This window comes from Chenopodium quinoa, unplaced genomic scaffold (assembly GCF_001683475.1).
Source record: "Chenopodium quinoa cultivar QQ74 unplaced genomic scaffold, ASM168347v1, whole genome shotgun sequence".
Taxonomy (NCBI): domain Eukaryota; kingdom Viridiplantae; phylum Streptophyta; class Magnoliopsida; order Caryophyllales; family Amaranthaceae; genus Chenopodium; species Chenopodium quinoa.
Genome location: NW_018743292.1, coordinates 157,447 through 185,230, shown reverse-complemented (window position 1 = coordinate 185,230; position 27,784 = coordinate 157,447). Strand labels below are relative to the sequence as shown.

The following is a 27,784-nucleotide window of genomic DNA, read 5'->3' as shown; positions in this document are numbered from 1 at the left end:
GCAGCCAGGAGATTTAGGTCATTTATCAGACACATTAAACAAGTGTATGATAAGCCAGCTTTCTTTTATTCAACAATTGCACGATTTTAAATGAACATATATGACATTATTATTTGTTGCAGTAAAGAGCAATAACATGTTGCATTGCTGAACTACTTAATCAAACACTGATTTCCTATACCAGTATACATTTTCCGATTCAACACTTCTCTAGATTTTATGCCATCATGGTGGAGGGACATATGTACTGAAATGCCAAGCAAGCACAGCTCATTGCTTCAAATCCGGCTTCTTACTGATAAATCTTGCCTCACCTGTTCTCTCAAAACTCGCCTCAGTAATTTGTTTGTGACAGTTCGTGGAAATTCCGGAAGAATTTTCACCAAGCTCACCTGCCAGTCAATAATTAGGTGAAAAAGTCTATCAAATTGACAGCAAAAGTTGTGCTATTCTGAAGCTTTCTTAATTTCCATACTCTGTAACTGCATTATCACTATTCAAGGCATAAAGTGAAACAAAATTATTCAAGCAAAGGAGATACCACACCTTAAAAAGAGGATTAAGGCTACGCTGAATGGCTTTTGAGAACTGTATCCTTAGCTTTACTGGATCAGCATTGATTCCGTCCTTTAGAACCACACATACAACCAGCAATTCAGGACCACCTTGTGGTGGAGCAACGCTAACTGCTGCAGTCTCCAGCACCCTGTCATCAGCCTGGTTGCATGCCCTCTCAATTTCAACAGAACTTGTCTGCACCAAACAAAAAAACTTCTTATGTGTATAATGGTTATTTTACAAGCACACCATCGATCATTCTACCCATTACAATACAAGTTCTGTAAGTCCAGAATAAACTCATAAATTTACTGTACCTTGATACCTCCAAGATTCATGGTATCATCAGCCCTGCCCTGTACAACAAAGTACCCTCCAACACTTCTCTTAACAATATCTCCATGTCTCCTGAGGCGCTGCATACATAAAACTCACAAGTCAAGGCTGTAAATGATAAAAAACCAAGGCCAGGCCACGGAGCAATTGGGTCTTGTATGGCTTTGGATTGGTTAGGTTCATCTAGTCCTCTTGTCTTTTTTTTTTTTTTTTTTAGCATATTTAGATTGTTGACAAAACCAAGTCCAGCCTCTCCACAAGTTTTGAACCAAGCGTGAGTTGAGCTTACTGAGTCAAGCCTAAATCTGATAAGCACAGGATAAGCATACCCTCTCACCCCCCCCCCCCCCTCACTCTACTCCCCAGAAAAACAAAAAAATAACATGCAGAAATCATTCAGTTTCAAAAGACAGCACTCATGTGCAACAAGTCTAGTAATAAACCAAGCTTTCACAGGTTAAGATATATTTGGTGTTGCAAAAATAAGAAGAAAAACATATACTTTCTACGAGGATTCATAGCAAAAAAAGAAGGAAAGTTTGAAGCTTTATAAAGTTAAAAATATTTTTTTTTTTTTTTTTTAAAAAAAAAAAAAAAAAAACCATTCATCAAGCACAAAATTTGTATGGCTGACAAGAGCTCAGATTCAGAAAGGGGAAAAAAATATATAAAAGAGAGAGAGAGAAAGGTATCAACTCTGCTTTCTGTACTTTTTGATCTATATCAAGCATTAAAGTTGTTCATTTGTAAACCATGTCGTTGGGTTGGAATCAGAAGATCAATCAGCCATGCCTCAGTTCATGATTAGTGTTTAGATATCTAACCAGCATAAAATTATGCAGTAGTAGGTAGGAAGAAGCATATACCATTCCTTTGTATAGAGGCATTCCCTTGAAATACACCTCATCATGATCAGCATTCAATAATCTGTCTGTTGCTCCTGGAAGCAAAGGAAATAAAGCCACTTCACCTTCACATGATTGATCATCTGGCTGCAAAATGATATATTACATATTATAACTGGTTTTAGCTTGGAATGATAATCAATATAATTTCTGTACAGTACAGATGCACTTTTTTGAAAAAAAGTACTGACAGTGTTAAAATCATCAATGAGTACCTATGTTAGCAATTTATTAGAATTTGTAGATATAATTTTAGCAACAATTCAATCAGGATAAGGATATGCATTTTCCCTAGCAAAGATTGACCTATAGATATTACATAATTAAACTAGAAGATGCTTACATAAGGATTGCCACAATCATCAAGGATCACAAATCCTGTTGACATTGTTGGAGTACTGAATGTCCCAAAGGCTTGCGGTTGCAGCAGACTGCCTTGAACATAACTTCCTGCTAGCTCTGTGCCTCCGCAACATTCAATGACCGGTTTATAATAAGCCCTTGATGAAAGCCAAAGGTCATCATCTACATTGGAGGCTTCTCCAGAGGAAGCAAATGCCCTACACAGGATCACAGACAGTCTTCTTGAGTACAGAATCACCAATTGACGAAATAAAATTATAGAGTTGAATGTGAATACTACCTAACTCTTGTCCAATCTAGGCCATCCATACAATGTGTATTTCTCCAAGTCTTCACAAGACTTGGCACAGTTCCCAATAAAGTAACCCTAGCATCCTGAAGTTAAGCAAGCTTCTGAGTTACACCTCTAATAGCATACTACTATGCATAAACAAGTTTATGCATCCTCCTAAACAATATAGCTCCTCAAGCACCAAAGACCAAAAAGCATTGTTGGTCTGTAAGATTTATTAGTAACAGGTAGAAAGCATAAAAGCCAAACCTGAACAAATTTTCCAAAACCCCGCCCAAGAGGTGATCCATGATACAGAGCAAGAGTTGCGCCGCTCAAAAAGCATCCATAGAGCAATATAGGTCCCACCACCCATCCTAAATTTGTTGGCCAACACATGACATCTCCAACTTGAACATCCGAGTGTGCCCATGAATCAGCAGCAGCTCGGATTGGAGATAGCTGAGTCCAAGGTACTGCCTTTGGATCCCCTATTTCAAAGATTTACCAAGATCACATAGCACAACAGATACACAGGGTAAAGGCAGTTGATAAGTCAAGCCAATCATCATATCACTCACATATAAACATATCCAGAGAATATTAAAGAAAGGGAGGGGGGGGGGGGGGGGGGGGGGGATGGTTTGAAGAGTTTATGGTGCATATTAATGATGATATCTCCTTACCAGTAGTCCCAGATGAGAAGAGTATGTGGGTTATAGAATCCACTGGTTGGTACACTGGGGAGTATTCATGAGGTCTGTGCAAAATGAAATAAAAAATAAGACCAAACCTACAATGAATAATAAGTAAAGGAATAGGCAGAAGAAAATGCACCCCCCCACCCCCCCCCCCCCCCCTCTCTCCTTTTTTTCAAAAAAAAAAAAAAAAAAAAAAAAAAAAAAGGAATAAGAAAGGGCATGTGTGATTGTGATCACATCAAAAGGGAACAATGCACTCAAACCTACCAAATGCCTAGCTAACATAGCAATGGTATGTGTTTCAAATTTAATTACAATTCTGCAGCAAATTCACTATCCTGTTCGTATCCCATCCTATAGCCTTGAATCCACTAGTCCGTATCACAATTAAACAATACTTTGCCACTAACCAGCTTAGACATTTTTTCTTAAAAAAAGTTACAATAATTTGTTTTCAGGTAGATGAGGTAAAACCAGCCAGGAATGTTCTTTCAAGACTAACTTTCATCCTAAAGGTCTGCAATGCATTACACCATTCGCTCCTTACATCTTATATTATTAGTCCAATTACATTTTCTAATTCCCCCTCATCTGTCATCAAGGTGATACTGCTATTCAGTTTAAACCACCAATATAACATTGCAAGAACGAAAAAAAAGCCTTAGTCCCATAATGATTTGGGTTTGGGTAACATGAATCATTTAAGGAATCGGTTCCGTGAAAAGTTAAACAAGATTAGTACAGAGATCCAATGTAGTAGTACTTGTCAATTATATACCAATATATATATATAAACATCTCCTTGATTTGTGTGAATAACCCCTCTAAAGATATGGAGTATCAATTTTGGAATGGAGGGAGTACCTTGTGATCTGGCCCCCTCGTGCTAGAAAATCTTTCCATAATATGTCCTGTTTCCTTAATGACAAATCTACAGATTCCTCCACAGCTGGGACCACAATAGCAATGTATGGAGAAGCTTCCAAAACTCGGCTACAATGGATGAAATAACCATAGTTCATCATATACACAAAAGTTACTTCCAAATAGAGTTGATTACCATGCAAAATCAAGAATTAACACAGAGAAGAGGCATTTACCTATATAAAGGAAATCTTCGACCTCCTCTTAAGATGTAATCCTGATATGAGAGTGGAAACCTTAATCATTGCCAAAAAAACAATAGCACCATATGTATGCAATAGAGAAAACAAGGACAAGGAGTATCCAACAAATTAATTTGACCGAGCATTTTACCAACATAACTCCAGTGTACCTTTCTTCTTAAAAAAAACGAGTTTAAGTTACATCCTGACTTGAACTCGTTCAGTCACTTGTAAGTAAGCGATAAACATATGTTGCCTGCAGCATAAGTAAGAGACTTCACATTAAAGTTTAGCGAAAACTGACCTGAGTAAAGATACCATTAGCTTTGGAAATACGCAAACGAGTAGCGATTTCCTTAGCAGCAAAACTATCAGCAATTGTTACAACAATACGACCTGATAGAATTATTGCCAGATATATGATCACTGCATCTGGAGTCATTTGCATATCAACTGCAATGACATCACCCTTAGCAAAAGTAGCATCCAAAGCATTAGCAACCAACCTGCAAACCATGTTATAAATGTCTCAGTCCCAATAAATAGATAAAAATGAAGAAAACAAAGACGAATTTGGTTATGTATGAGCATACATTACTTGTTCTCTTAGTTGTTTCAAAGTCAATTGCTGAACAGGCAAATGATCAGCTCCTTCAGCTCTCCATACAATAGCCACACTGCTATCCATTTTCCTAGGATGACTTATAGGTAACAAACAACACTCGGCTATATTAAGAACAGCACCGGGAAACCACGTTCCACCGGGTTTCGACTTGTCTGTATCATCAAGGATACGCCTTGGTGGTTGACGAAACCAAATTGAAAGTTCCTTAAGAACCAAGGACCAATAAATCTGAAATATAACATGAAACAAAGTTGCTGATTACTCATTGGAATGCTTAGATTTGATACAGTTTATGTGACTAGTCTAGAAAGAAGTAATAGACCTCAGGATTGTCAACAGTGAACTTTTGAAAGGTGGAAAAACTAGTAACAGGATCCTGGTATGACTTCCCCAAAAGCCTAGGACCATGGACCTCCATCAAACGACCCAAATTTGTATAGCAAGATTCATATCTGCCAAGTTAGTTAAATAGCGTAATCTGAATTAGTAATGCCACAACTAAATCCGAACAACAATAATAATAATACAGAATAAAAAAGAACGTACGGGGAAGGGAACCAGTAAAGAGGAGGACCGAGGACAGAAGAGTCCCAATGAGAGTAGAGCGTGTTGAAGAGCAAGAGATGAAGAGCGTGAGGGTGTTGGGGTTTAAGCAGCTTTCTGGAGACCACTTCACGCCACACCTCAGCCGGAGCACGGCTGACATCAGCAGCAGCAACACTGGAAATTATGTGTTGAAGGGTCTTATAAAAGATGTCAGCTTCTTCAACACTCAACCCAGCGGAAATCAGTTGGTTTCTCTGAATCAAAATCTCCATTATAATCTGTTTCTAAAATTTCTGAGATGAAATAGAGAGAAAGAGAGAGAGAATAGCAGGTGTTGAAGAAGAGGTAGCCACGTGAATAGTTGATAAATTGACCACTGCTTAACGGTGAATGGCTGATTATACACTTTACAAGTTTCAACAACTTATTATCATTATTAAGTACATGGACGGACTACGAGTATTCTATTCTTGGATATAGCAGTAGAGGTAGGTGCCTAGGTGGGGATGACTTTTTAGTTTATTTATGTGCGAAATTAAATGCCTGATATTCGTGATATTGTTAGCTGCCCAATATGGGCTACAGTATATTAAATGTGACTGATAATAAGAAAACACCCCAATATGGGGTGTGATCAGATCAAGCTACCACGGGTTCAACCATGAACCATGAACCATGAACCAAAGCTTGTCATGACTCATGAGGCCTGTTGGTGTTGGATGGAAGTAAATGTCCAAATTAATTAATTAATTACTTGTATGACGTATCCCGGATTTTGCCAACATATTCTTTGTGAAATTCATGGTCAATCCAAAGGCATGTGTTCAGACTAATTATAAATATTGCCTATCAATTTGGAATGAAATAAAAATAAACTAGAGAGTAACTTATATTAGTGTGCCTCCAACACTACCAATAATTCAAAAAAATGGACTAATTTCAAGACTAACCAGAGTGAATTAACCATTTCTCTTCCATGTTCCATCCTAAGTTCAACCCAAATAGGCAAACATGAGTAACAGCATGTTTAATACAAATATAACCAAAGTTGCCACTCCGATTCAGTATTCACAACAATCCAGCTGTGTAATTTGCCCAAGCTTCTTTAAACATTATAACATTAGGCAAACCTTACTGACTCACCTATGTATTCCCCCATGATATAGAAACCTTCGACTGCTTGTTGCTACAATTGTACAAACCTCTAGAATTAACTAACATATTGGACATGCATTTCTTCTTCTATATACGTACAAAGCAAGTAAATTCCAAGATGTCCCAAATCTTTAGTCATTCATTGTTCCTTTTTATTTTGCGAACCGATGCGTCCATTCAGCAGCAAGTTCATCATGCCTTTTCCTATCAACCTGGTATAAGTGTGCAATGGAAGGCACCAGAGCATTGTCTGCAGACAACCTTTAGTCAATATTGTCTCCGGCCAATAAATAGGATGCAAACAGTACAGAGAACAACAGCAAGTGTCAAACATGTTATATCAAACAAAAATATTAGGTTATCTTTTGTAGCTTTGATTGATTATAAAAAAGAAAGTAGTATAGCAGTAGAATGGTGATCTTTGTGTTTTGAGAGTTGTGACCTAAAGTCGCTAGTGGAGACTTGCAGCCTAAAGCTGTCAACTTGTAGAAAAATCATTTGTTTTCAATCAAACCTTCAACCTTTCCTCTTAGTCTTTCTATTTCGGGTTGAATCCATTACACACCTAACTATTTCCCACCCCCACAAATCATTTGTCCCGGGGGGATATGAATCTGTATGATACCTCTATTAATTGTCTCCTAATCAAGCTGAATTCAGACAGCTCTTCAACCACTAGAGACTAGAGTTGACAGTTGACAACACTTGAATAAAGTTGGCCTGGCTCATATTCATAATCAATACTTGACATTAAAACAAAAGAGTAACAGCATAGAAGAAGAAGGGTGAAACAATTCTTAAAGCAGAAGAATGTAGAGTGTAGACAGAAAGTAAAACTTACATGGGTCAGGGGTGAGAAAAATGGATCTAACAGCAAGTAGGACCTGGGAGATTGTTAGGGCTGGACTCCAGCCATCTTTCAAAATGTCCAAATAAACGTTGCCGGAAGAATCAACATTACAGTGATAAATCCTTGTTTTAAACATCACCTACATCAACTAAAATTACAATTAAATTAAGAATACATTTGAAGCAAAGAATAAGCAACCATTAGACAAGTAGAATCGTACCTTGGGAGGTTTGAAAGGGTATTCATTGGGAAACAAAATGTCAAGGAAAAATATACCGCCTTCATATGGAGTCCCTAAAAATGACAGGATGAAATATAAGAACACTAAATGGAATAGAAACATTAGAATGAATGAATTAATACCAGGAGAGCCGAGGAAGGTGGCGAGCCAATGGTTAATGCTGTAGGCGATGGGGCCGGCTGAGGAGAGAGGAGGACAATCCAACTCTTTCAATTCCTTTTGTATTCTCTTTCCTGATCCCGACGTCGTCGACGCCCATAATGTTCTTCCTCCGCTGCTGCTTCCAGTGTTCATCATCACCTTCTCCTCCTCCCTCTCTCTAACCCACCTTTTTTATTACAGATTTTTTTTTGAGGGGGATAAAAATACAGATAAATTGTTTTTTTTTTTTTTTTTTAAGCTACTCCTTAGTGTTGAAAAATTGCTACCTTCTATCAATTTAATACGAGTACAAGTATACAGCAATATAAGATTTTTTATTTTCCTACTAGTGTGTATGTAATGTGAATTTCTAGAGGATTATATTATCGTTATCAATCTTCAAAACACTTAAAGACACCATTATAGCTAATAGCAACTAAACACAACTTAGAACTTAGATTGCTTAATTGTCAAACTAATTGTCTGATATAGCTAATAGCAACTGATAACGACTAACAATAGTTTAGCACATTCCTTGTACACCTACTTCACGATACTCTTAATTAGTAACCAAGTTGTTGGTGTTATGTTAAAGAACAGAAACAATTTGGTAAAAATGAGCGCCTTCAAAACAAAAGGGCTTGTTAAGGTCATTGGACATAGTCATATCGTCGGTAGACATAGTAATACGAAAGGCAGAAAAGCTTGTTCTAAAATTGTTGTAAACCGAACTGCTGTAAACAATAAAACAGAATAATGTTACCGGAATAAGACTGAGTCGCGGACTATGTCGCTCTCTTTAGAATATTCACGGTACTGCCTTTAATGTGTGCAAGCAGCTCGTACAATAACCGGATGCTCCCCAGAATAAAACAGTCTCTCGTAACAAAAAGATATACCGATGGATTTGCACAGAGCCACCAGACAACGAAACACCAAAACTAGGAACAATGCTCGAATAATTTCAGAAAGAGTTTGTGGAAATTATTTTTGAAAAATGTAAACTGTAAAACGTTTTGTGAATTCTGAAAAATAGTTTCTGATTTTTTTGTGTGTAGAAATTCAATGAGGGAGAGCAGCTATTTATATTGGATGGAAGATGAACCTGGACGGTTTTAACCAAGTAATTAACGGGCTTAATTAAGGGCTGAAATCACGTTAAATAACCGTTGCCAAACAGTAAAAAAAAACGAACAGATTTTGAAGGCTGTAACAGCTAAATATTTATTAATGAAATCAGTTACAAAATCAAGGAATTAATCCTTGTTCAAAAAATATAAATCTGTTTAAGAAATCCAATCCAACCCGGCCCGGTTCGGCGCGTGTGTGTGTTAGATTGGTTTGGTAGGTAAGTCCTTCCTCTCCACAAAATGTGGGTAGCCCAAGGGCCACACCCTTTTAGGTGACATACACCTATATAAACCAATCAAGAGTTTCATTTTCCACCAATGTGGAACTTTACCATTTTCACAAATTCACACTTAAAACCATTTTGTTCCAACAATCCCCCTCTTGAATTTTTGAAAATATTTTCGAGCAGAATCCTTACATATATAGGTTGTGCATAAACAGAAGTGTTTTTCAACTTGAACTTCTGCGTAGTAAATACGATTCAGATTTAACAAGGGTAACTCGAAGTTTTGAACCCTATCTCTGACAACGTACCACACACTACCTATTCTCGGTGTTTGTCATAGACCCGTGCTATTACGGCCATGCACGTCTATCCCAGTATAGTGAACGCTCTAGAAATGCTGCCACACATTTCATAGGAAGCGGCCTAACTTCCACATTCACATAGGTGAATCTATCAAGAGTACTCCTGTAGCTAGGTACTCCACTCCAAATGGAGTATAGATTTCATTAAGAGTTCCTATTAACTCATCCTTGATCGCTTCAGGAATTTATGTTATTTAAACATAATCAACTCATATCACTCCATAACTTGTTATTGCCCGTTGAACCTATTTCTTGGGATCTCCAGTCTATAGGTTGGGTTACCATCATGTGTGACTCATTTCAATGGCAATAGTCCCATTTTCTTGGAAGAATTATGGACTTTCTCTCTAGCTAATCCTTTCGTCAAAGGATCAGCCAAATTATTCTCAGTGCGTACATGATCCACTCTCACAGCTCCAATAGCGAGATATTCTCTTACAGTGTTGTGCTTACGGCGTATTTGTCGTCTCTTACCGTTGTAATAACGGTTCTGAACTTTTGCAATATCCGCGGTACTATTGCAATGGATCAAGACAGTCGGTAATGTCTTTTCTCACAAGGGAATCTCGCCTAGCAGGTCTCTTAACCAACCTGCTTCTTCACTAGCTGTAGCTAGTGCTATTATCTCTGACTCCATGGTGGACTGAGCCAAAATAGTCTGTTTCTTAGACTTCCAAGATACAGCTCCACCGGCTATAGAGAAAATATATCCACTAGTAGCCTTAGAGTCATCTGATAAGGTGTTCCAGTCGGCATCACTATAGCCTTCTAGTACAGCTGGAAACCTCTCATAATGTAATCCTAGGTTCATGGTCCTCTTAAGGTATCTCATGACCCTTTCAATAGCATGCCAATGCTCATTACCAGGACAACTAGTAAACCTGCCTAATAATCCCACGACATAGGCAATGTCGGGTCTAGTGCAATCAGTGGCATACCGAAGGCTGCCAATGACGCTCGCATAATCAGATTGCCTAACGGCTTCACCAGTGTTCTTAAATAACTTTACACTGGGGTCATAAGGTGTACTAGCAGGTTTACAGTCAAAGTAACCATATTTCTTTAGGATTTTCTCTATGTAATGAGATTGATCCAAAGAAACTCCATTTTCTGTCCTAGTAATCTTAATTCCAAGGATTAGATTCGCCTCTTCTAGATCTTTCATATCAAACTCAGCATTCAACAATAGCTTTACATTATTCACAGCGTGAATATTCGAGCCAAAAATTAACAAGTCATCCACATACAGACAAATTATAGTGCAAATGTCATTCTCAAGTTTTACATATATGCATTTGTCACTACCATTTATCTTAAAACCATGTGAAATGACTAAGTTATCAAATTTTTCATGCCATTGTTTAGGTGCTTGTTTGAGACCATAAAGAGACTTATCTAATTTACATACCAGATGCTCTTTTCTTGGGATGACAAAGCCCTCTGGTTGATCCATGTAGATTTCTTCTTCCAATTCACCATTCAAGAATGTTGTCTTTACATCCATCTGATGTACTACAAGATTAAAAACAGAAGCAAGAGACATTAGCACTCTAATAGAAGTTATTCTAGTTACAGGTGAATAAGTATGAAAGCAATCAACATTCTCCCTTTGTCTGTAGCCTTTAGCTACCAAACGAGCTTTATACTTATCAACGGTCCCATCAACTTTCAGCTTTCTTTTTAGGACCCATTTGCAGCCAATTGTTTTGCAACCTGGTGGCAACTCAGTTAGGTGCCAAGTTCGATTAGACTCAAGTGAGTCCATTTCATCATTTACGGCTTCTTGCCATAAATCTGCATCAACTGAGGCTAAGGCTTCTTGGAGGGTAGAAGGATCCTCCTCTACATTAAGAACTTCAAAGTTCGGGCCAAAGTCTTTTGCTACTCTAGCTCGTTTTCTCCTTCTTAGTTCGGGTTCAGCATTCAAGTCTTGTGAGTTAGACCTGACTACAGGAATAATAGAAGAGGACGAACCCCCACTATTTCTAGATTTGAAAGGAAACCTGTCCTCATAAAAATCAGCATCATTAGATTCAATAATTACTCGTGCATTTAAATCAAAGAATCTATACTCTTTACTATTAACAGCATAACCAATGAATACACACTCATAAGCTCTACTAGCTAACTTAACTCTTTTAGGATCAGGAATCCTAACATATGCTAGACAACCCCAAGTTCTGAAATAAGAAATGTTAGGTTGTTTGTTACGAAGTAATTCATAAGGAGAAACCTTACTCTTAGTCTTTGGAATACGGTTCAAGACATAACAAACAGTGAGAAGAATTTCTCCCCACCAATGATCAGCAGCACCAGAATTTAAGGAAATAGCAACTACTAACTCAGTAAAAGTTCTATTTTTCCTTTCAGCCTTACCATTCATTTCTGGAGAATAAGGAGCTGACCTTTCATGTATGATACCATGTGAATTATAAAACTCTACAAAAGCATCAGTATCATACTCAGTTCCACGATCACTACGTAACCTTTTTATTTGCTTGTTGAACTGATTCTCAAACTCTGTCACAAACAACTTAAACATATCAAAAGCATCACTCTTATTTTTCATCAAATAAACACGAGTATAATCAGAACAATCATCAATAAAGGTGATGAAATATCGTTGTCCATTTCTGGTCAACGTTCCATTATATTCACAAATATCAGAATGAATTACATCTAACGGTTCTGAGTTTCTAATAACAGACTTATGAGGTGTTTCTGTAATCTTAGCCTGACTACAAAAATCACATTTATCAAAGTCATTGAGAGAAATATTAGGAATAAGGCCTAAATTGCTCATATTTTTATGAGTCTTTTGTTCACATGACAAAGTCTAGCATGCCAAATATTAACAGAAGAAGACAACATATAAGCAGAATCAGAAATTTTATTAATCTCAACATTCAGTTTAAACATGCCATCAGTAGCATATCCTTTTCCTACAAACATTCCATTCTTAGTTAAAGTGAATAAATCAAAACCTATGGTATGTGTAAAACCAGCCTTATTAAGAAGAAAACCAGAAACTAAATTCTTTCGCATTTCCGGGGTGTGCAGTACATCCTTCAGAATGAGAATCCTGCCAGAAGTAAACTTCAACTCAACATTACCTATACCAGCAACATTAGTGGAATGGGAATCACCCAACAGCACTTTCTTATCATCGGTGTTTTCAGTATATGTTTTAAACATCCGACGATCATAGCATACATGGCGTGTAGCGCCAGTGTCTACCCACCACCCTTCTGATCCACCAATAAGGTTGATCTCAGTAATCATAGCCACGAGTGGCTCTTCTATCATGCTAGCCTGTGGTACAGGGTTAGGCATGTTCCTGCACTTTCGCGCCATATATCTTGGTTTTCCACACCTATAGCATATAAATTGACTAGTACCATTCTTAGGGGGTTGAATCTGTTGCTTTCCATTGTTCTTTTGAACATTCGATTTATTTTTGTTGAAGTTATTCTTCCGGTTTTGAGGCTTGAAGTTCTTACCAGCAGGCTTGAGAACTGCAGCAGATCGCTTAGGAGCATTGTTTGCAGTGAGCTGTAAGACTTCTTCTTTCTGGTCCTGTTTTCTGGATTCTTCCTCTATACGGAGCCGAGTGATCAAACTCTCTAAGGAAAATTCCTTAGTCTTGTGCCTGAGACTGTTTTTGAAGTCTTTCCAGGAAGGAGGCAACTTGTCAATAATAACAGCAATTTGAAATTGTTCATCAAGGGCCATACCTTCGGAAATTATCTCATGGGCAATTTTCTGAAGTTTGTGGGACTGCACTTCCACGGACTTATCATCAGTCATCTGAAATTTCAGGTACCTGCTAACAACATACTTTTTGGCACCGGCTTCTTCAGTTCATATTTCTTTTGCAGGGCATCCCACAAATCCTTAGCAGTGTTTTCCAGATTATAATAGTCATACAGGTTATCAGACACATTAAGAATATAATTTTTGCACATGAAATCAGTTTCATTCCAGGTTTCGATTTCACTATTCCAATACACTAGGTCATCTTGTTCAGCATTATCAGGAATAACAGGCCTAGGGACAGTCAAGGCAGAATGCACTTTCTTAACAGTGAGGAAAAATTGCATTTTTTGTTTCCACCTTTTAAAATGAGCGCCTTCAAAACAGAAGGGCTTGTTAAGGTCATTGGCATAGTCATATCGTCGGTAGACATAGTAATACGAAAGGCAGAAAAGCTTGTTCTAAAATTGTTGTAAACCGAACTGCTGTAAACAATAAAACATAATAATGTTACCGGAATAAGACTGAGTCGCGGACTATGTCGCTCTCTTTAGAACATTCACGGTACTGCCTTTAATGTGTGCAAGCAGCTCGTACAATAACCGGATGCTCCCCAGAATAAAACAGTCTCTCGTAACAAAAAGATATACCGATGGATTTGCACAGAGCCACCGGACGACGAAACACCAAAACTAGGAACAATGCTCGAATAATTTCAGAAAGAGTTTGTGGAAATTATTTTTGAAAAATGTAAACTGTAAAACGTTTTGTGAATTCTGAAAAATAGTTTCTGATTTTTTTGTGTGTAGATATTCAGTGAGGGAGAGCAGCTATTTATATTGGATGGAAGATGAACCTGGACGGTTTTAACCAAGTAATTAACGGGCTTAATTAAGGGTTGAAATCACGTTAAATAACCGTTGCCAAACAGTAAAAAAAAACGGACAGATTTTGAAGGCTGTAACAACTAAATATTTATTAATGAAATCAGTTACAAAATCAAGGAATTAATCCTTGTTCAAAAAATATAAATCTGTTTAAGAAATCCAATCCAATCCAACCCGGCCCGATTCGGCGCGTGTGTGTGTTAGATTGGTTTGTTAGGTAAGTCCTTCCTCTCCATAAAATGTGGGTAGCCCAAGGGCCACACCCTTTTAGGTGACATACACCTATATAAACCAAGCAAGAGTTTCATTTTCCACCAATGTGGAACTTTACCATTTTCACAAATTCACACTTAAAACCACTTTGTTCCAACAACTACTCCCTTTATCCAAAATTACACTTTACAATTTTCTTTTCCATCCATCACAAATACTCTTTAATCATAATCCAATGGCAAAATGTATTATCGAAGAACATCTTGTTAGAACCGATCAGGATCAAAATCATAGTGTATATATCATTAAATAAGCGGTTAGGTTAGTTCGTAGGCCAAACTTAGAATTTGTAGTAGCATAACTCACAAAATAGAGTTGTTGACAAAAGAAAGTTGATATATGTAAGGGCAAAAAATTGCATTTGATTACAGACAAGTGGAATACCTGGACTCAATACAAAATAACATTAACACTGACATAACACTGGTGATCAATTCCTATGGATGTCACTAACAAAGCAATCTATCTCATCAGTATTGTATTGGGTACAAAAATTCAATCAACAATTCGCATATCAAAGCCAAAACCAATGCAAAAAGATTCCAACTATTACTCCAATTTCAGGATATAACATGCTGCTCCTACTCCCCGTGAGAGGACTCACTGGACCAAATGCCGTGGGACTGAATCCTCTCCCAGCAGTTGAATTCGCACTGTTGCATACAAGGGAAAGTCGGTATCAGGAACCATATAACAAGGAGATTTCAGTTCAATTTGATGATCAAAAACAGATATAGTAAAATTGTAAAACTTTACCTCCCAGTGAAACCACATGAACCATAACCTGTGAGATTAAGCATGCCAAGAGAACCATCAGATGTATGAATAAGCTTATCATGATGTGTATATATATGGAGCTACCGTTCTACATAATACAAACAAAAGATAGGTCTGAACTTTAAAGTCATGTTAATTTTGAAGGGGGAGAAAAAACCATCTATTTGATCAAGCAAAATTATATAAGCAAAAGCAAATGGTATGACATAAAACTTATAACATTAACTAACGGAGAAGTTTACTACATTTTCATACAACCCCTACATGCTCAGCTACACAAGCATAACATCAATGATGTACTTGTACTAATATAAATGGAGTATTATCTATCAGGTAGGATATTCTCCGCCAGTATTTTGTAAGAATAACCAAATGGCAATACATATATCCATTGATAACACATGCAAGAGCTTAGGAAAGAAAGTCCATGGTAAGTCTCTTCACAATCACGACTTAAACACAGCAGGAAAAAAAAAATGACGCCATAAAACATCTTGCATACCATATGACATATAAACAATATAGAGCTAATATGACATAAAACTATTCAAAGATCCATCAATAAGGTTAAGAAACATGAACAAGGGCATAGTAACTTACTAGGATCGGCAGTAGACGTAGTTGCTGTACCATCAAAATCACAAGTTCCGCCAACACTATGCATCCTTTGATAATAATCATTATATGCGTAAGAGGCATGGTTTTCTATAGTATCAGGGTAGTAACACGGCTGGCCTTCCTGAATGGCTGTACAGTTCGCATGACCTTCACCACAAGCCCAGTTCAAACCCTTCCGCAGCTTGTCTTCATCGGCACCTGACTTTGCAATACAGAATGAACCTGTGGAATTGCCTGGCATTTGACCAGAAGCACTAAGACTAACAGGATATACAGAGGAGCCATTTGTGAAGAACAACCCCCAATTTTTCTCAGAGATAGGACCACGACGCTCATCCTCATTGAACAACTCATAAATGTATGTATTTATTGGCATAGTTGGCTGACTAGGTGGACCTGAGTCATTCATCACCCTTCTGATCAAATTATTAGTGTATGTCTGAGCATTTTTTACGGTGGCATCTTTTTCATTAGCTCCTCCATTCCATGGCCAACCGGTTTCGGTCACCACTACTGAGACCCCAGAAAAATTGAATGCGTCAATCGAATAATAAGCAGCATCCACCATGGCATCAAACATGCTATCATAATGATACAGTGTGTTTGGATCAACAATCTGCTTGACTGAGGACAGAGGTTGAAAAAGAGTATACTCAAGCGGGAAAATGCCATCTCCTTTGGTAAACCCGTAATAAGGATATGCATTTAGCATGAAATAAGAGTTGGTATTCTTTAAGAACTGAAGTACTTGGTACATAGTGGAGTTCCATGATGAATTAAAGATAGCAGTTGAAGGAGGAAAAGGCCTAGAAATTATGTCCATGGAGTGGGGGGTGGAGACTTTGACCTTGAAATTTAAGTTGGATGCAACAATAGCTTTATGAATGTTATTCATTGCAGGAACAAGAATTGGAGCAGCATGCGGTATTGTAGTCAAAACCTCACTACCAACAGCAATTGCAGTGATATTGGTGTTAGGAACATGAGCTGCCACATTTTTATTTACCCATGCTGCAGCAACAGATGGTGATTGCCCAATCCCTAGAAGTTCCTCATTTGTGACACCAACCATTACTTCTATGCTCGTATTGGCAAGGGCATTGAGCATGAGAGAATCAGCATCAAAAAGCCGAACATGAGTAATCTCATTGGCTTTAAGAATTGCAACCACTTCTGATGCAGGGGGCAATTTAGATAAATGTGTTCCTATATCTATCCCAATGAACGCACCTATAAAAGTACCAATCAAGTATGATTGTATGAATAACATTCACAGTAAGTATATTAAAACAATGAAAAAAAAAGGGAAGCACTTGACTTGACCATCTGAAAATGAACCATACCTAAAATACAAGGAAGAAAGCCGATTAATAGCACCAGGACTCTTTGCAGCCATTTTTCAGGCATCATTCAGCCTAGGTAAGCTTAAATTTTCACAATGCGCGGCTAAGTTAAACTGCTCAAGGGGTGAGTTATCACGTACAGAGCTGTAAAGATATCAAAAGTAAGCACATAGTATAAGCAATCAACCAAGCTTAGAATGTATTAGCAAAAGTAGCAACAATCGTACATAAATGCATAACTACTGACACATAAAAAGAAATTAACTGCAAACAACTAAACAGATGTATAGAAACACAGCATCCTACTTGAACATTATACCCTAAATCAGCTTAAATTCTAGAAACAATCAGTTTTTCCTGTTTTGACTTATTTGCTGAGACAATCGTCGTTCGAACAAGAACTTAGAGAGTGGAGAGAGTATGATATAAAATTAGTAACAGTAGAGTAATTAAATCAATTGAAAATGAAAAGGCAACACAATGCAATCAGTAATGAGCTAATGATGGCATCAAATTAAAAACTTAATTTAATTCGATGGAACCAATTGATTAAACATGTTAGGTATATCCACAGTTTAACGAATTAGAATAATACAATAAATAAATAAAAGGAGAAAATTTTGAGAAAAAATAATACCTGAAAATGAAAGTAGAAGAAAACCAGCAAAATCAGTGACGTTTAAGCAACCATAAACCCTGAAGAAGAAGAAATTCAACAATGATTGAAAGAAAAGTGATGAGAGAGAATTATAGAAGAAATTCAAAAAGATAGTGTGAAAACTGAAAAGGCCCACTTAAACTTAATAACAATAATACTACGGAGTAATAATAATGTGAACCCAGAAATACAACCAAATTGCTAAAAATAGTACAGTACTCCGTACTCCGTAGTATTAATTGAAGTACAATCTAAAGATTGATACTTTCTTTCTTATTAAGCTGCATACTTACAGAGTACTTACTTATAACGGTAACTCCTCTTCTTCTCCCTATTTATCTATCAATTCAACTTCTAAAATAGCAGAAGAGTTTTGGAAAAAATGTAGAAGATAATTAATGAAGAAGAGGAGAGAGAAAGAAACCTGAAGAGAGAGAAGCACAGTGCTCGAAGATGAATTTAGTGAGTGAGTGGTAAAACAACGGACACAGCTATGCTTCAGTTGTTCAAAGCAGAAAGTTCTACCAGCGTGTACATTTCTGTCCCCCCTTTTCTGCTATTAATCCTATGCTTATGTCTTCTTCCTTTTTTCAAAGTCCTAATAATGTGAACACTCTCTAATACAGTCTAACGTAAAAATAAGACTCCGCTTGTTTTAACGAGAAACATACTCCCGAATTAAAAACGAAGCCTAATACAAGTACAAGTGAAATATGAATACACAACTAGAAAGAAACAGGGTATTACTGCAATGGGGACCATCACCTGTGACCTCTGATGAGAATTAGTAGCATATAATAGCCAAAAAGAGAAGTGAATATTGTCCAGAAATGGAATGAGTGGTAAATCTAGGGCAGGAGCATAGATATTACCGCCCTCTCTTATTTCTTTAGCTTGGAAGATGAAAAGATACGAAACGGTAACTATATTAAATGCTGTTGCTGTGTAAGTTGGTTGGCTGGTTATTACTGGTAAATGGTAATATAAACATAGTTCCATGTTAAATGATCTCGGGTATGACCAAATGTACATGCTTCCATGAGTTGTAGATTGCAGAATCTAAGGACAATGCCAAATGCCACTCCCTTCTTGTGTTTGTCCCTAGAATATAAAATAATACAGATATGTCGTATTCAATATTCATATTGCTCGTCTTCAACTTGTTTCATTCTTTTATACTACCAAGTATTAACTTGATGCAAAGTTGTACATAAACTCATTACCCATACATATTACCGATTAAACAAAATAGGGATATCAATAAAATGAACTTTCGAATAGTTTCTTACTTGGTGTATCTGCTGAACTATTGATTTACAATAATAAGGGCTCACTTCTAGCACCTTCACTCTCCTCATACAGTCGATACAGATTGTATGAACTCTAAAAGATTTTCTCAACAATACACGTAAGATTTATTACATTATTATTATTATTATAATAATTATCTATGACAGTAACATTATGGAGAAGCTGCCCTTTAAAAGTTGAAGACTAGGGGTAACTAAAGTAGGCCAAAAATAAAGAAAAGCATTAGCATTATCCGACAAAAGGTCCAGCACAAAAGATGAAAAAAAACACATGGGGGAAGCAGAAAAAAAAGAGTGAATCTTCTTCTGTGCTCACACACAATCCTCAAAAGTTGATTTCTTTTTACCATCTAAGTCATTTAATAGCCATTAATCTAGCAATTTATGATACCATTATGTACTGCAAATTGCCAAATACATTCCTGGGATGACGGGTTTGTAGAAATATCGGTGTGTGGTACTAAGCTACAATAGGTAATGATATAAACAGAATCCAATCCTATACTTTGTACATATTTCCCCCACAAAAAAAAAAATCAGGAATTAAATCTACTCGTAATTGAGATCTTACTTAAATATCAGGTGATTATCCATTAGTAGAAGATACTAGTCATCCCAAAAAGTCAACAGTCTTCCAAGTAAAAAGAGTTAGGGCCCACCTGCTTCACCTCTGTTAGCTGGGGCGCATAGCATACCATCTTCAAAGCAGTCAAAAGGTGACAGTTAGACCAATAATTTCGAATCCAATCTAAAATCACAACTCCTTACCTCTAACCATTTCTTAGATTTCCATATTCTAACTTCAAATTTTCAATTCTTAGGTTTCAAACCTCACCCATTACAATACCATTAAAGCAAATTCAGTAAAGCCAGATAGCATCATATGTTTAGCCCAATAAACAGAGCATAAGAAACCTACAATCCCCGGTCTATGGGATGATCGTCATATGTTTAAAATTTGGGAGGCATTACTACTACTACGACTAGTGAACTACAGCATCACTTCTAAGTTCAGATAGTTGCCCAAAACAGATATCGATTAGATTGGCAACACAGGAAGTACCATCAAATAAGAAGCCTACTGACTAGGTGATCTCTCTCTGTTCTGCTCCTTGGGATGGTCTTCAGGATATGGGCTCCTGCTTTTGTCTCGGCTTGGACTCCTAACAGGAGTTCGGCTCCTGCTTCGACTTTTAGCAACTTTAGGAGATTGTGGTGAACGAGAATACGATCTGCCACGACTCTCTCGAGAATAAGACCTTTCCCGACTCAGCTTTCCATCTTTGGGTGAAACAAACCTGTCACAAAGATGCTGCCACTTCAATGCCCATTACCAGAAACATAAATCAAACACATAAAAGCTACTGAGAAAACTCGCAATTTCAGACACATGCATGTATGATGGGAATGTCAATTGAAGCACAATTTATTGAAATGCATGGAAGGAAAGTCAATAAAAGGGTGATCGAGTCCACAAGCTTATCTACATTGAAAGATCATCCACTGATATTATGTGTGCTTACATGTCCATACTTGGTGCTTACTATACAAATCCAAAAACAACCACCGCCCAACTCTTGCTGCACACAAGGTCTTTCTCCAACTACCCTTAACGAAAAACATTTCATCTTACATTCAACTTGTGGAAATCCACCTCACCAAAGTATGTTCCTTTTAGTCCAATATTATGCCCTTGGTATGATTACATGAATCATTATGATTGGATTGGAGATAATTAATAAGGGGTAAAGGAATGAAGCGGATAAGTTGTGCATGAGGAGTGACCAAGCATATAAAATGATGAGGAGTGAGACATCTACTTCCATCAAGCAATTAAGCAAGCACCATATCTACTTCCAACTTGTTCTATACCGTATGACCCCTTAAATAATGCCCCCTAATCCAAGCATAACCTAAACTTCAAGTCTCCACTATGATATGGTTTCACCATACAGCCAATTTCAGCAACAAGGGAGTTACAGTTATGACCAAGGATGTAAAGTGATTGATGCTTCACAAATAACAGCTACAAACAACCCCCAGCTGAATACTAAATACACACAACCCCATCAGAACAGAACGGGAAAATAATGGTCAAACTATAGTAACAGATAGGAAAAGGAAAAAATGCAAAAATTCTACGCGCATATAAAAACTGCATAGCATAAAGTAAAACCCATGACATAACATACCTTGAGTGTCTTCGTTTGGGAGAAGGTGAATAGTCATCACGACTGTGAGATCTAGACCTGGCACGACGTGTAGGAGGAGAACGAGAATACCGCGGTGAGCGGGAATAACGAGGAGGAGAACGTCTTCTGTCATGCCGACTGCTATAAGGATGAGGAGTGAGATAGTTAGAACTCCCACAAAGGACAATAATGTAACAAGATGCACATAAAATCATTAGCAATAATAACTATAAAACTCATATTATAGATGTAATAAAAATTTAAGCAAATAGAGAGAATAAAAGTAAAGAGAGCTGGGTTGCAAAAAGGAAAAGGGTTGATGTTATGGTAACAATAGTGTAAAGAAATGTAATTTAAGAAATCCAGGACAAAGATGTGAACAGATCATAACAACAAATAATATACATAGAAGTGGGGGCCTTGTGGAGGCAGTGTGGAAGAAAGGAGGATGAGAAAGGAGGGAGAGTGAAAATTATCAAACTGAACTGAGTAATAACACAATATTGATTCAAACTTGACTTCATCACACAGATTCTAAAAAAAATCCATCTGCATAGCTTTGGAACTGAAGCTAGAAATGAGAGCCTTTCTTTTTAATTTTTTTAAGATAAGAAAACCAAGTAAAGGGTACAATAAAAGCCACCATCTTATCAATCTTTCAGGTGAATACATTAACTTTGGGAGACAGAATACAAAGTATTAGAAAAAAGAGCACCATGAAAACCCTAGACAAGCTAAAAAGACATTGTTAGAGCCCCTAAAAGAAGCAGACAACTATGAAAAAGCTCCCAGACAAGTAAAAGGAGATCCCCAAAGAGCCAAAACCACCCTATAAATATATGGAATGGGATAACTAAAAAAGACGGCCCTAATGAGAATATTACTTCCAGAAGGCAGGAGCTATGCCAACTTCCCTATGAGCCAAAACCACCTTATAAATGTAATGGTAAAATCAGGCCAAGGCATCAGCATAAACAATAACCACAGGGATCAATTTTTTTTATGGCTTACAACCATAGTCAGCAGGAACTCCAAAAAATGGAGCTGGGGGCAACAGCTTGTGAGTCGGGAACTACGAGGACGGGCAGTAAAGATGTTAAATAACCTACTATGTGAGTGAGGGGGCCCGCAAAGGCCATATAAACTCCTTAAATCAAACTGAAAAAGACCAATTAATTCAAAAGCAAAGAAGAAGATATCAAAGAGAGGGCTAAATGTGAAATATAATACTACCTCCATTTTTTTTAGTTGACACGTTTTGACTTTGTGCACTATTTACATAACCTACTTTGACTTCATTTTGTGATTTAGTGTTAGATAAATGCATGGTCATGTGGAATATTGTTAGATTCATCTCAATGTCTATTTTCCAAATATCAAAATTTCATAATTTTTGCTAATACGGAACTAAAGAAATTTACATTTAAAAATATGCGTTAGCAAACGTGCCTAAATGAAAAGTGTCCACTAATAATAAAGAGGTAGTATGAGAATAATGAGAGGTGGTGTGGCGGCTGAGGAAATTTTTTAAAGGTTTTCACTTCTAGAAAGAGATAGAAGCAACTCTATCTAGAAAAGCTTCTTTTTCATACAAGACATACAATGTGCTGTATGTAAGACCACATTACAAACACGCAAAAAACTGACAGGTATCATCAGATGCGGACAACATAGAAGTCAAAATGTAACTTGTATTTCTTTAACTTATCTAAGACGTGAAAATTAAAAACCTCATGAAGCCTAAGATTGTTCTGATTCAAAATTTTATTCATGCTAAGAATATTTCTAAGCTGTAATAATCACACAAAAAGTTTTGAATGATACTCAAATAGCAGCCTTTTAGGTTTCAAACAATGTAGAATAACTATCAATTAACACAAAAATAAAACCAAAAATAGATAAAATTATCATCGGCATGCCTGCTTCAAAACAAAATTTGTAGAAAAATGAGCTAGACAGTAAATATAGATAAGGATAATCAAGTCTAAAAATCATAAAACACTCTTGGAAAGTTTCATGGATAATTTATGCTCACATTTCCATGTTTTTTCATCTAAATAATTATGGAAAAAAATCCCTCCCCTATCCCCCAACAAGTTACATCCTGACTACTTCTGCAAGTACCTCCACAACCTCCGCTTAGTCAGATGGAAGGGAAATTGCCTATGCAGCACTCTAGCAGACCATAAGAGAAGGAAGGATAAGATCCCTGATGTCCTCCACAACTCAAGCCCCAATCTTTTTCCTCTATCAAGTCCCTTGCACTAATCCTTCTTCTCCCTCCTCTCCTCTTGGAAAATCAAGCTTTGTGTTTCTTAAATAAAATCTTTAGGATCCTTAAGGAAATTAACTCGTGATCATAGTTATACAGCCACTTTTCTGTCTGTGTTTTCAAAAAAATGCCCCCCAAATCCCCCTCCAGTCCCCAACCCTCATAGTACTATGGTATTATTGAGATCAAATGATTAGCAATAAAAAATATAAAAATAAAATAAAAAGCTTGTTGCGAAGGTCCATCATGCTTCACATCACAATGCTCATATGATAAGTACATGGCCAGAAGAATGATACAAGAGAATGAAAAGACCATGATTTACCTTGTCCGCTCCCTTACTCTCATCTCAGTTGGCTTCTTCCTGTTCTCCTCAGCAAACACAACTGTCAATTCACGACCTTGAAAAATCTGGCCATCCATCCGATGCTTAGCATCAGCAGCATCTGCTGGGTCCACATATTGCACGAAACCAAATCCACGAGGCGCTCTGCAAATGGCTAAGAAGATTCTCAAATATCAACTTGTAAAACACAACTGAATATAGAGAGTGGTGATTATACTCGTGATTATAACGGAATAGGGAGTAGGTTCCTCCAATATGGATGATTGTGGTAAGGACTTAAAAAGCAAGCACGTGGCTGCTGACCTTGCAAACATCAGTTTTAAGAGTGACTTGAAATTCTTCAAGACTTGAACTCTTCACAATGTGTTCAAATCCAACTTCCTTCCAATCTTCAATACCATTAACAACATCTTCCACAGTACTCTTATTACTTGATTGGTCTCTATAAACATTGATTTCACTGTTCAATCTCAAAAATTGTAATTAACTGATGTGACAGGGGGCATTAAATACATCATGGAAAATGAATCCATGCTCAAGGATAAAAGATCACTAAAATTCAGTTTAGGTTAAATTGTATTGTATTAACCTTCAAAAATCACACTTTTTAACCAAAGCAATATATTCCAAACAAGGGGGAAAAATAGAGTCAAGACTCAGAACCGTGTAATTTATGATCATCTACCATGGTCTGTATAAAAGCTCACTGGATTGATAAATATTTATTCAGTAAAGAAAATCTTTTGTTAAGCTACTTCATAGGCAAGTCTAAATTATGTTATTAAACTGGCTTAAATGTTGAACAGACAAAATATCCACCAATGGAACTGCTCCATATGTTAAACCAAGCACACAGATTCCATATGAAAGCACCCCCCAACATTATCATAAAGGTACTCATTGAGGAGCTTTACTGGGTTTATTATGTGAAAAGAGTAGCTATGAACTTACCCGGTGTAATAATCCCTAGGCAAGTAAATGTCCTTGAGCGGACCAAACTGACCAAATGGCCTGCGGAGATCTTCTGGTCTGCAGAGGAACCAAAATGTAGTGAGCAACTACAAGAATCGGCGATATCAGAACAACTTTAAACAACAATCTCCTATATACCATAAGTTTATCAAAATAAAGATTGAAGATATAAGGTACAAAATGATACAAAAGAAACAGGTGCTTGAATAATGTAGAGCAGTCCATAAAAGTTGAAACTATAAAAGGCAAATCTAAACCAGAACCAACATTGGTAAGCAGCAAAAGCATTAACAAGAAATAATTGGTTTGCGAGAAAACCTGCAATCGTGGCGGAGATTCCGAACTAATAAACTAGTAGAAGGATCTCTACCACGGCCGGAATAGCGACCCCTGGGAGGGGGGCTGTGTCCTCTTCTGGAGTAGCCACCTCTAGGGGGAGAAGGACTGTAGCTTCTTCCCCTCATAATCACAATCAGACTCTAGATAAACAATGGAAAGCTCTTAGTCTACTTGTATACAGTACCAGTATTAAACATTCAAACAACAAAAGGCAACAAATCATAATATTAACTGAATCAACTTGAAACCCTAATCTGCTGAAATGGGAAAATAACCTAACAAAGCAAAAAAAAAAAAAAAAAAATCATCCAATTTCAAAGAAATTTAGAGCAAACACAAGAAATAAATCAATCAATCTTCTCAAAAATTCAAATTTGAGTTTGAATATAAGGTTCAAGTTGAATTTGTATCTCAATTAACCTAATCGTTTAAAATTAATATGAGAGAGGAATTATATTAAACAGCAAATAAAAAAGAAGAAACAAAACAATTGAATAGATGAAATTAACAAAAACAACCAAAAAAAAAGTACCTGAGGAAGGAATTTGGATAGAGAGAGTAGAGAGTAATGGAGGTCTGCTGAAGATTCAAGTGGAGCGAAGAGAGATAATACGAGCAGAGAGTATTTGCTTGCAAATGTATGCGGCAACCTCAGCACTCTAGGGCCTTTATTGCGGGTCACATTTTTTTTAACGTTTGGGCCTGATTCGGCGGTAAATGTTTGGGCCTTAGCCCAATATATTTAGTGCTTTTCCTATTTTTTGGGTGAGTTGGAGTCTAGGAGATGGTTAAGGTTTAGAATAAGGGACATGAAATGTGTAGACATAGATGTTGATTACAATTTTAACATTAATAAATTGTTTTGAAAAAGAATTGATTTTTTTGTTACCAAATATCTGAAAATGAATAAGGAAGGAGGAAATTTTGTTTGGCTTGGCATTTGAAGTCCCACTAAACCTCCTATAACATTTTTGTGTGAGAATGTATGTGTGTAAAGAGTCATTTACAAATTGACTTAGCCTATAAAGTATGAACGATCCAACAAAATCCATATACACAAACATAGTGAGTTAGCATGAATATGATCTGAACAATCTAGCTCAAAGCTCTGTGTGTGTCGATGTGTGGATGGATGATCTATTTATTTGGGTAATTGCAGTTTGAATATAATGACAAACAAAAAGGATGTCAAACCATAATTCTGTTTATTAGACGGTAAAGCTACATTACATAAACTTAAAATAGTCTATTATCGAAGTGGAAATGGCAAAGATAAGTGTATTAGCGTGAGCGATGTGTACATATTAGGGACACAACTCCTATATTAATAGAATTTAGCACCATGATTACGCCAAAATATCCATGTAAAGCCAATGTTCTCAAATTTTCAAGATAAGACCATTCAAATACTACGTATATCATTGGTTTGTTCATTTCTTCTTGATTTTAGCCATGAAAACTCTTCCAAAACCTAAAAAGAAATAGAGAGAGTACATCCATATTATAAAGACCTTTTCGTTTTAAAAATATGTTTATATAATCAAATATACTTATCGTTTAAAAAAAATGAAAATTGACATACTTAGTGAATTTTAAATCAAAAGTGGAGCTTTTTGATTAAACTTTTTCTAGTCCCCAAAGGTAAAGTTTTTCAAAGGCAGTATGCCAGTATTATTGGTGCCTTTGACGTGGGAACGTCGGAGATATTGTTGTTGGATATTATTGTTTGTAAGACGGTGTTGACTTATTGGTAGACAAACAAAGATTTATAGTCTACTCGTAGTAATTAGTGATGATGCAAAGATTCAGTCAAAGCTGGACATGTAATCGATCTCCTACTAGTACAGTACTTATAGTAGTGTTCTTAGCTTAGCTTAACAGCTGGAGTATTGTGCTTTACTTGACGACAACAACAACCCACCAAAAAGGCAAAAACCGACGCCCTTTCAATCTTCAACCTTTGATTTTGATGCTTAACTTTATCTACTATTGATTTACATGCTTGTCCAATCTTACGACCGAGTATTATACCGACCTCGATCTTCTCTTTTATTTATTTTTTGTTTGTTTTGTTCTTCTTAATAATAATAATGGAGATGTTAGTTGTTTTTGTTTGAACATGCTGACTAGCGGTGCGTTACTGCATTGCCCGAACATGCCAAGTGATTAGCTCTAATTCAAATATTCTAGTTTAATGTATTGGTATTCATTTATACAACAAACAATTTTTTTTTTGGGTGTATTGTTTCTCACTCTCTCTATCATCAACATCGGCTCATATAATTGTCATACGTATCTTAAAAGTACTAAGTTTCTATTTTATTACTGAGTGGTTAATTTTTCTTAATTACAATACCGACCAATTCAATATAATATTATATTGTGCTCGTATTTTGTATGACTTCGTACTATGTAATGTCACGAGATTTGATTACTACCTGTCTAGCTTAATGAGAAACCTAGAACCCGATGTATCTACATTTGGAATCTAATTAACGAACAATTTTTATTATTAAAAAGTTAAAAG

General features: G+C 36.7%; 4 protein-coding genes across 9 annotated transcripts; all 4 read right to left on the bottom strand.

Annotated features, from left to right (window-relative positions):
* Positions 1–50: 50 nt before the first annotated feature.
* Positions 51–6,178, bottom strand: LOC110736098 (probable acyl-activating enzyme 18, peroxisomal). The gene is made up of 14 exons (XM_021916247.1): positions 5,412–6,178; positions 5,188–5,317; positions 4,834–5,093; positions 4,545–4,746; positions 4,235–4,275; positions 3,999–4,127; positions 3,120–3,193; positions 2,704–2,924; positions 2,443–2,537; positions 2,143–2,359; positions 1,761–1,886; positions 876–974; positions 547–753; positions 51–392 (listed from the first exon to the last, which is right to left on the bottom strand). Exons 1-14 carry the CDS (start codon positions 5,681–5,683, stop codon positions 279–281), a joined length of 2,187 nt encoding a protein of 728 aa, XP_021771939.1. The 5' UTR covers positions 5,684–6,178; the 3' UTR covers positions 51–278.
* A 188-nt stretch (positions 6,179–6,366) lies between these two features.
* On the bottom strand, positions 6,367–8,241 carry LOC110736099 (constitutive photomorphogenesis protein 10-like). 2 transcript variants are annotated; one of them, XM_021916249.1, is made up of 4 exons: positions 7,780–8,236; positions 7,637–7,710; positions 7,408–7,555; positions 6,367–6,816 (listed from the first exon to the last, which is right to left on the bottom strand). In XM_021916249.1, exons 1-4 carry the CDS (start codon positions 7,952–7,954, stop codon positions 6,719–6,721), a joined length of 495 nt encoding a protein of 164 aa, XP_021771941.1. In that variant the 5' UTR covers positions 7,955–8,236; the 3' UTR covers positions 6,367–6,718. The 2 variants fall into 2 exon arrangements, with proteins under 2 accessions (XP_021771941.1, XP_021771940.1); XM_021916248.1 differs by having other exon boundaries at positions 7,637–8,241.
* A 6,531-nt stretch (positions 8,242–14,772) lies between these two features.
* Positions 14,773–19,059, bottom strand: LOC110736095 (glucan endo-1,3-beta-glucosidase 4-like). Of its 4 annotated transcripts, none has more exons than XM_021916242.1 (6): positions 18,131–19,059; positions 17,806–17,864; positions 17,169–17,312; positions 15,808–17,055; positions 15,187–15,214; positions 14,773–15,083 (listed from the first exon to the last, which is right to left on the bottom strand). In XM_021916242.1, the coding sequence occupies exons 3-6, from the start codon at positions 17,233–17,235 to the stop codon at positions 14,945–14,947; spliced, it is 1,482 nt and encodes a 493-aa protein (XP_021771934.1). In that variant the 5' UTR covers positions 17,236–17,312; positions 17,806–17,864; positions 18,131–19,059; the 3' UTR covers positions 14,773–14,944. The 4 variants fall into 4 exon arrangements, with proteins under 4 accessions (XP_021771934.1, XP_021771931.1, XP_021771932.1 ...); XM_021916239.1 differs by having other exon boundaries at positions 18,251–19,059; XM_021916240.1 differs by lacking the exon at positions 18,131–19,059 and having other exon boundaries at positions 17,806–18,062.
* An 826-nt stretch (positions 19,060–19,885) lies between these two features.
* Positions 19,886–25,918, bottom strand: LOC110736097 (serine/arginine-rich SC35-like splicing factor SCL33). Of its 2 annotated transcripts, none has more exons than XM_021916245.1 (6): positions 25,790–25,918; positions 25,237–25,397; positions 24,898–24,975; positions 23,926–24,090; positions 21,329–21,466; positions 19,886–20,434 (listed from the first exon to the last, which is right to left on the bottom strand). In XM_021916245.1, the coding sequence occupies exons 2-6, from the start codon at positions 25,380–25,382 to the stop codon at positions 20,215–20,217; spliced, it is 747 nt and encodes a 248-aa protein (XP_021771937.1). In that variant the 5' UTR covers positions 25,383–25,397; positions 25,790–25,918; the 3' UTR covers positions 19,886–20,214. The 2 variants fall into 2 exon arrangements, with proteins under 2 accessions (XP_021771937.1, XP_021771936.1); XM_021916244.1 differs by having other exon boundaries at positions 21,329–21,469; positions 25,790–25,917.
* Positions 25,919–27,784: the final 1,866 nt, after the last annotated feature.

Bases quoted from the DNA above. Each gene is read 5' to 3' on its own strand.
- LOC110736098 (XM_021916247.1), bottom strand. From the start codon at position 5,683: ATGGAGATTTTGATTCAGAGAAACCAACTGATTTCCGCTGGGTTGAGT. The intron at 5,094-5,187 runs GTCTATTACTTC...GTTATATTTCAG, and splicing joins TCACTGTTGACAATCCTGAG to ATTTATTGGTCCTTGGTTCT. The intron at 1,887-2,142 runs GTAAGCATCTTC...ATCATTTTGCAG, and splicing joins ATGATTGTGGCAATCCTTAT to CCAGATGATCAATCATGTGA.
- LOC110736099 (XM_021916248.1), bottom strand. From the start codon at position 7,954: ATGATGAACACTGGAAGCAGCAGCGGAGGAAGAACATTATGGGCGTCG. The intron at 7,556-7,636 runs GTACGATTCTAC...TAGTTGATGTAG, and splicing joins ACCCTTTCAAACCTCCCAAG to GTGATGTTTAAAACAAGGAT. The intron at 6,817-7,407 runs GTAAGTTTTACT...GGTTGTCTGCAG, and splicing joins TTTTCTCACCCCTGACCCAT to ACAATGCTCTGGTGCCTTCC.
- LOC110736095 (XM_021916242.1), bottom strand. From the start codon at position 17,235: ATGATGCCTGAAAAATGGCTGCAAAGAGTCCTGGTGCTATTAATCGGC. The intron at 15,215-15,807 runs GTAAGTTACTAT...TTAATCTCACAG, and splicing joins TACGTCTACTGCCGATCCTA to GTTATGGTTCATGTGGTTTC. The intron at 15,084-15,186 runs GTAAAGTTTTAC...TGTATGCAACAG, and splicing joins TCATGTGGTTTCACTGGGAG to TGCGAATTCAACTGCTGGGA.
- LOC110736097 (XM_021916244.1), bottom strand. From the start codon at position 25,382: ATGAGGGGAAGAAGCTACAGTCCTTCTCCCCCTAGAGGTGGCTACTCC. The intron at 24,976-25,236 runs GTTTTCTCGCAA...GTTCCTCTGCAG, and splicing joins AATCTCCGCCACGATTGCAG to ACCAGAAGATCTCCGCAGGC. The intron at 20,435-21,328 runs GTATGTTATGTC...TCTTTGTGACAG, and splicing joins CCCAAACGAAGACACTCAAG to GTTTGTTTCACCCAAAGATG.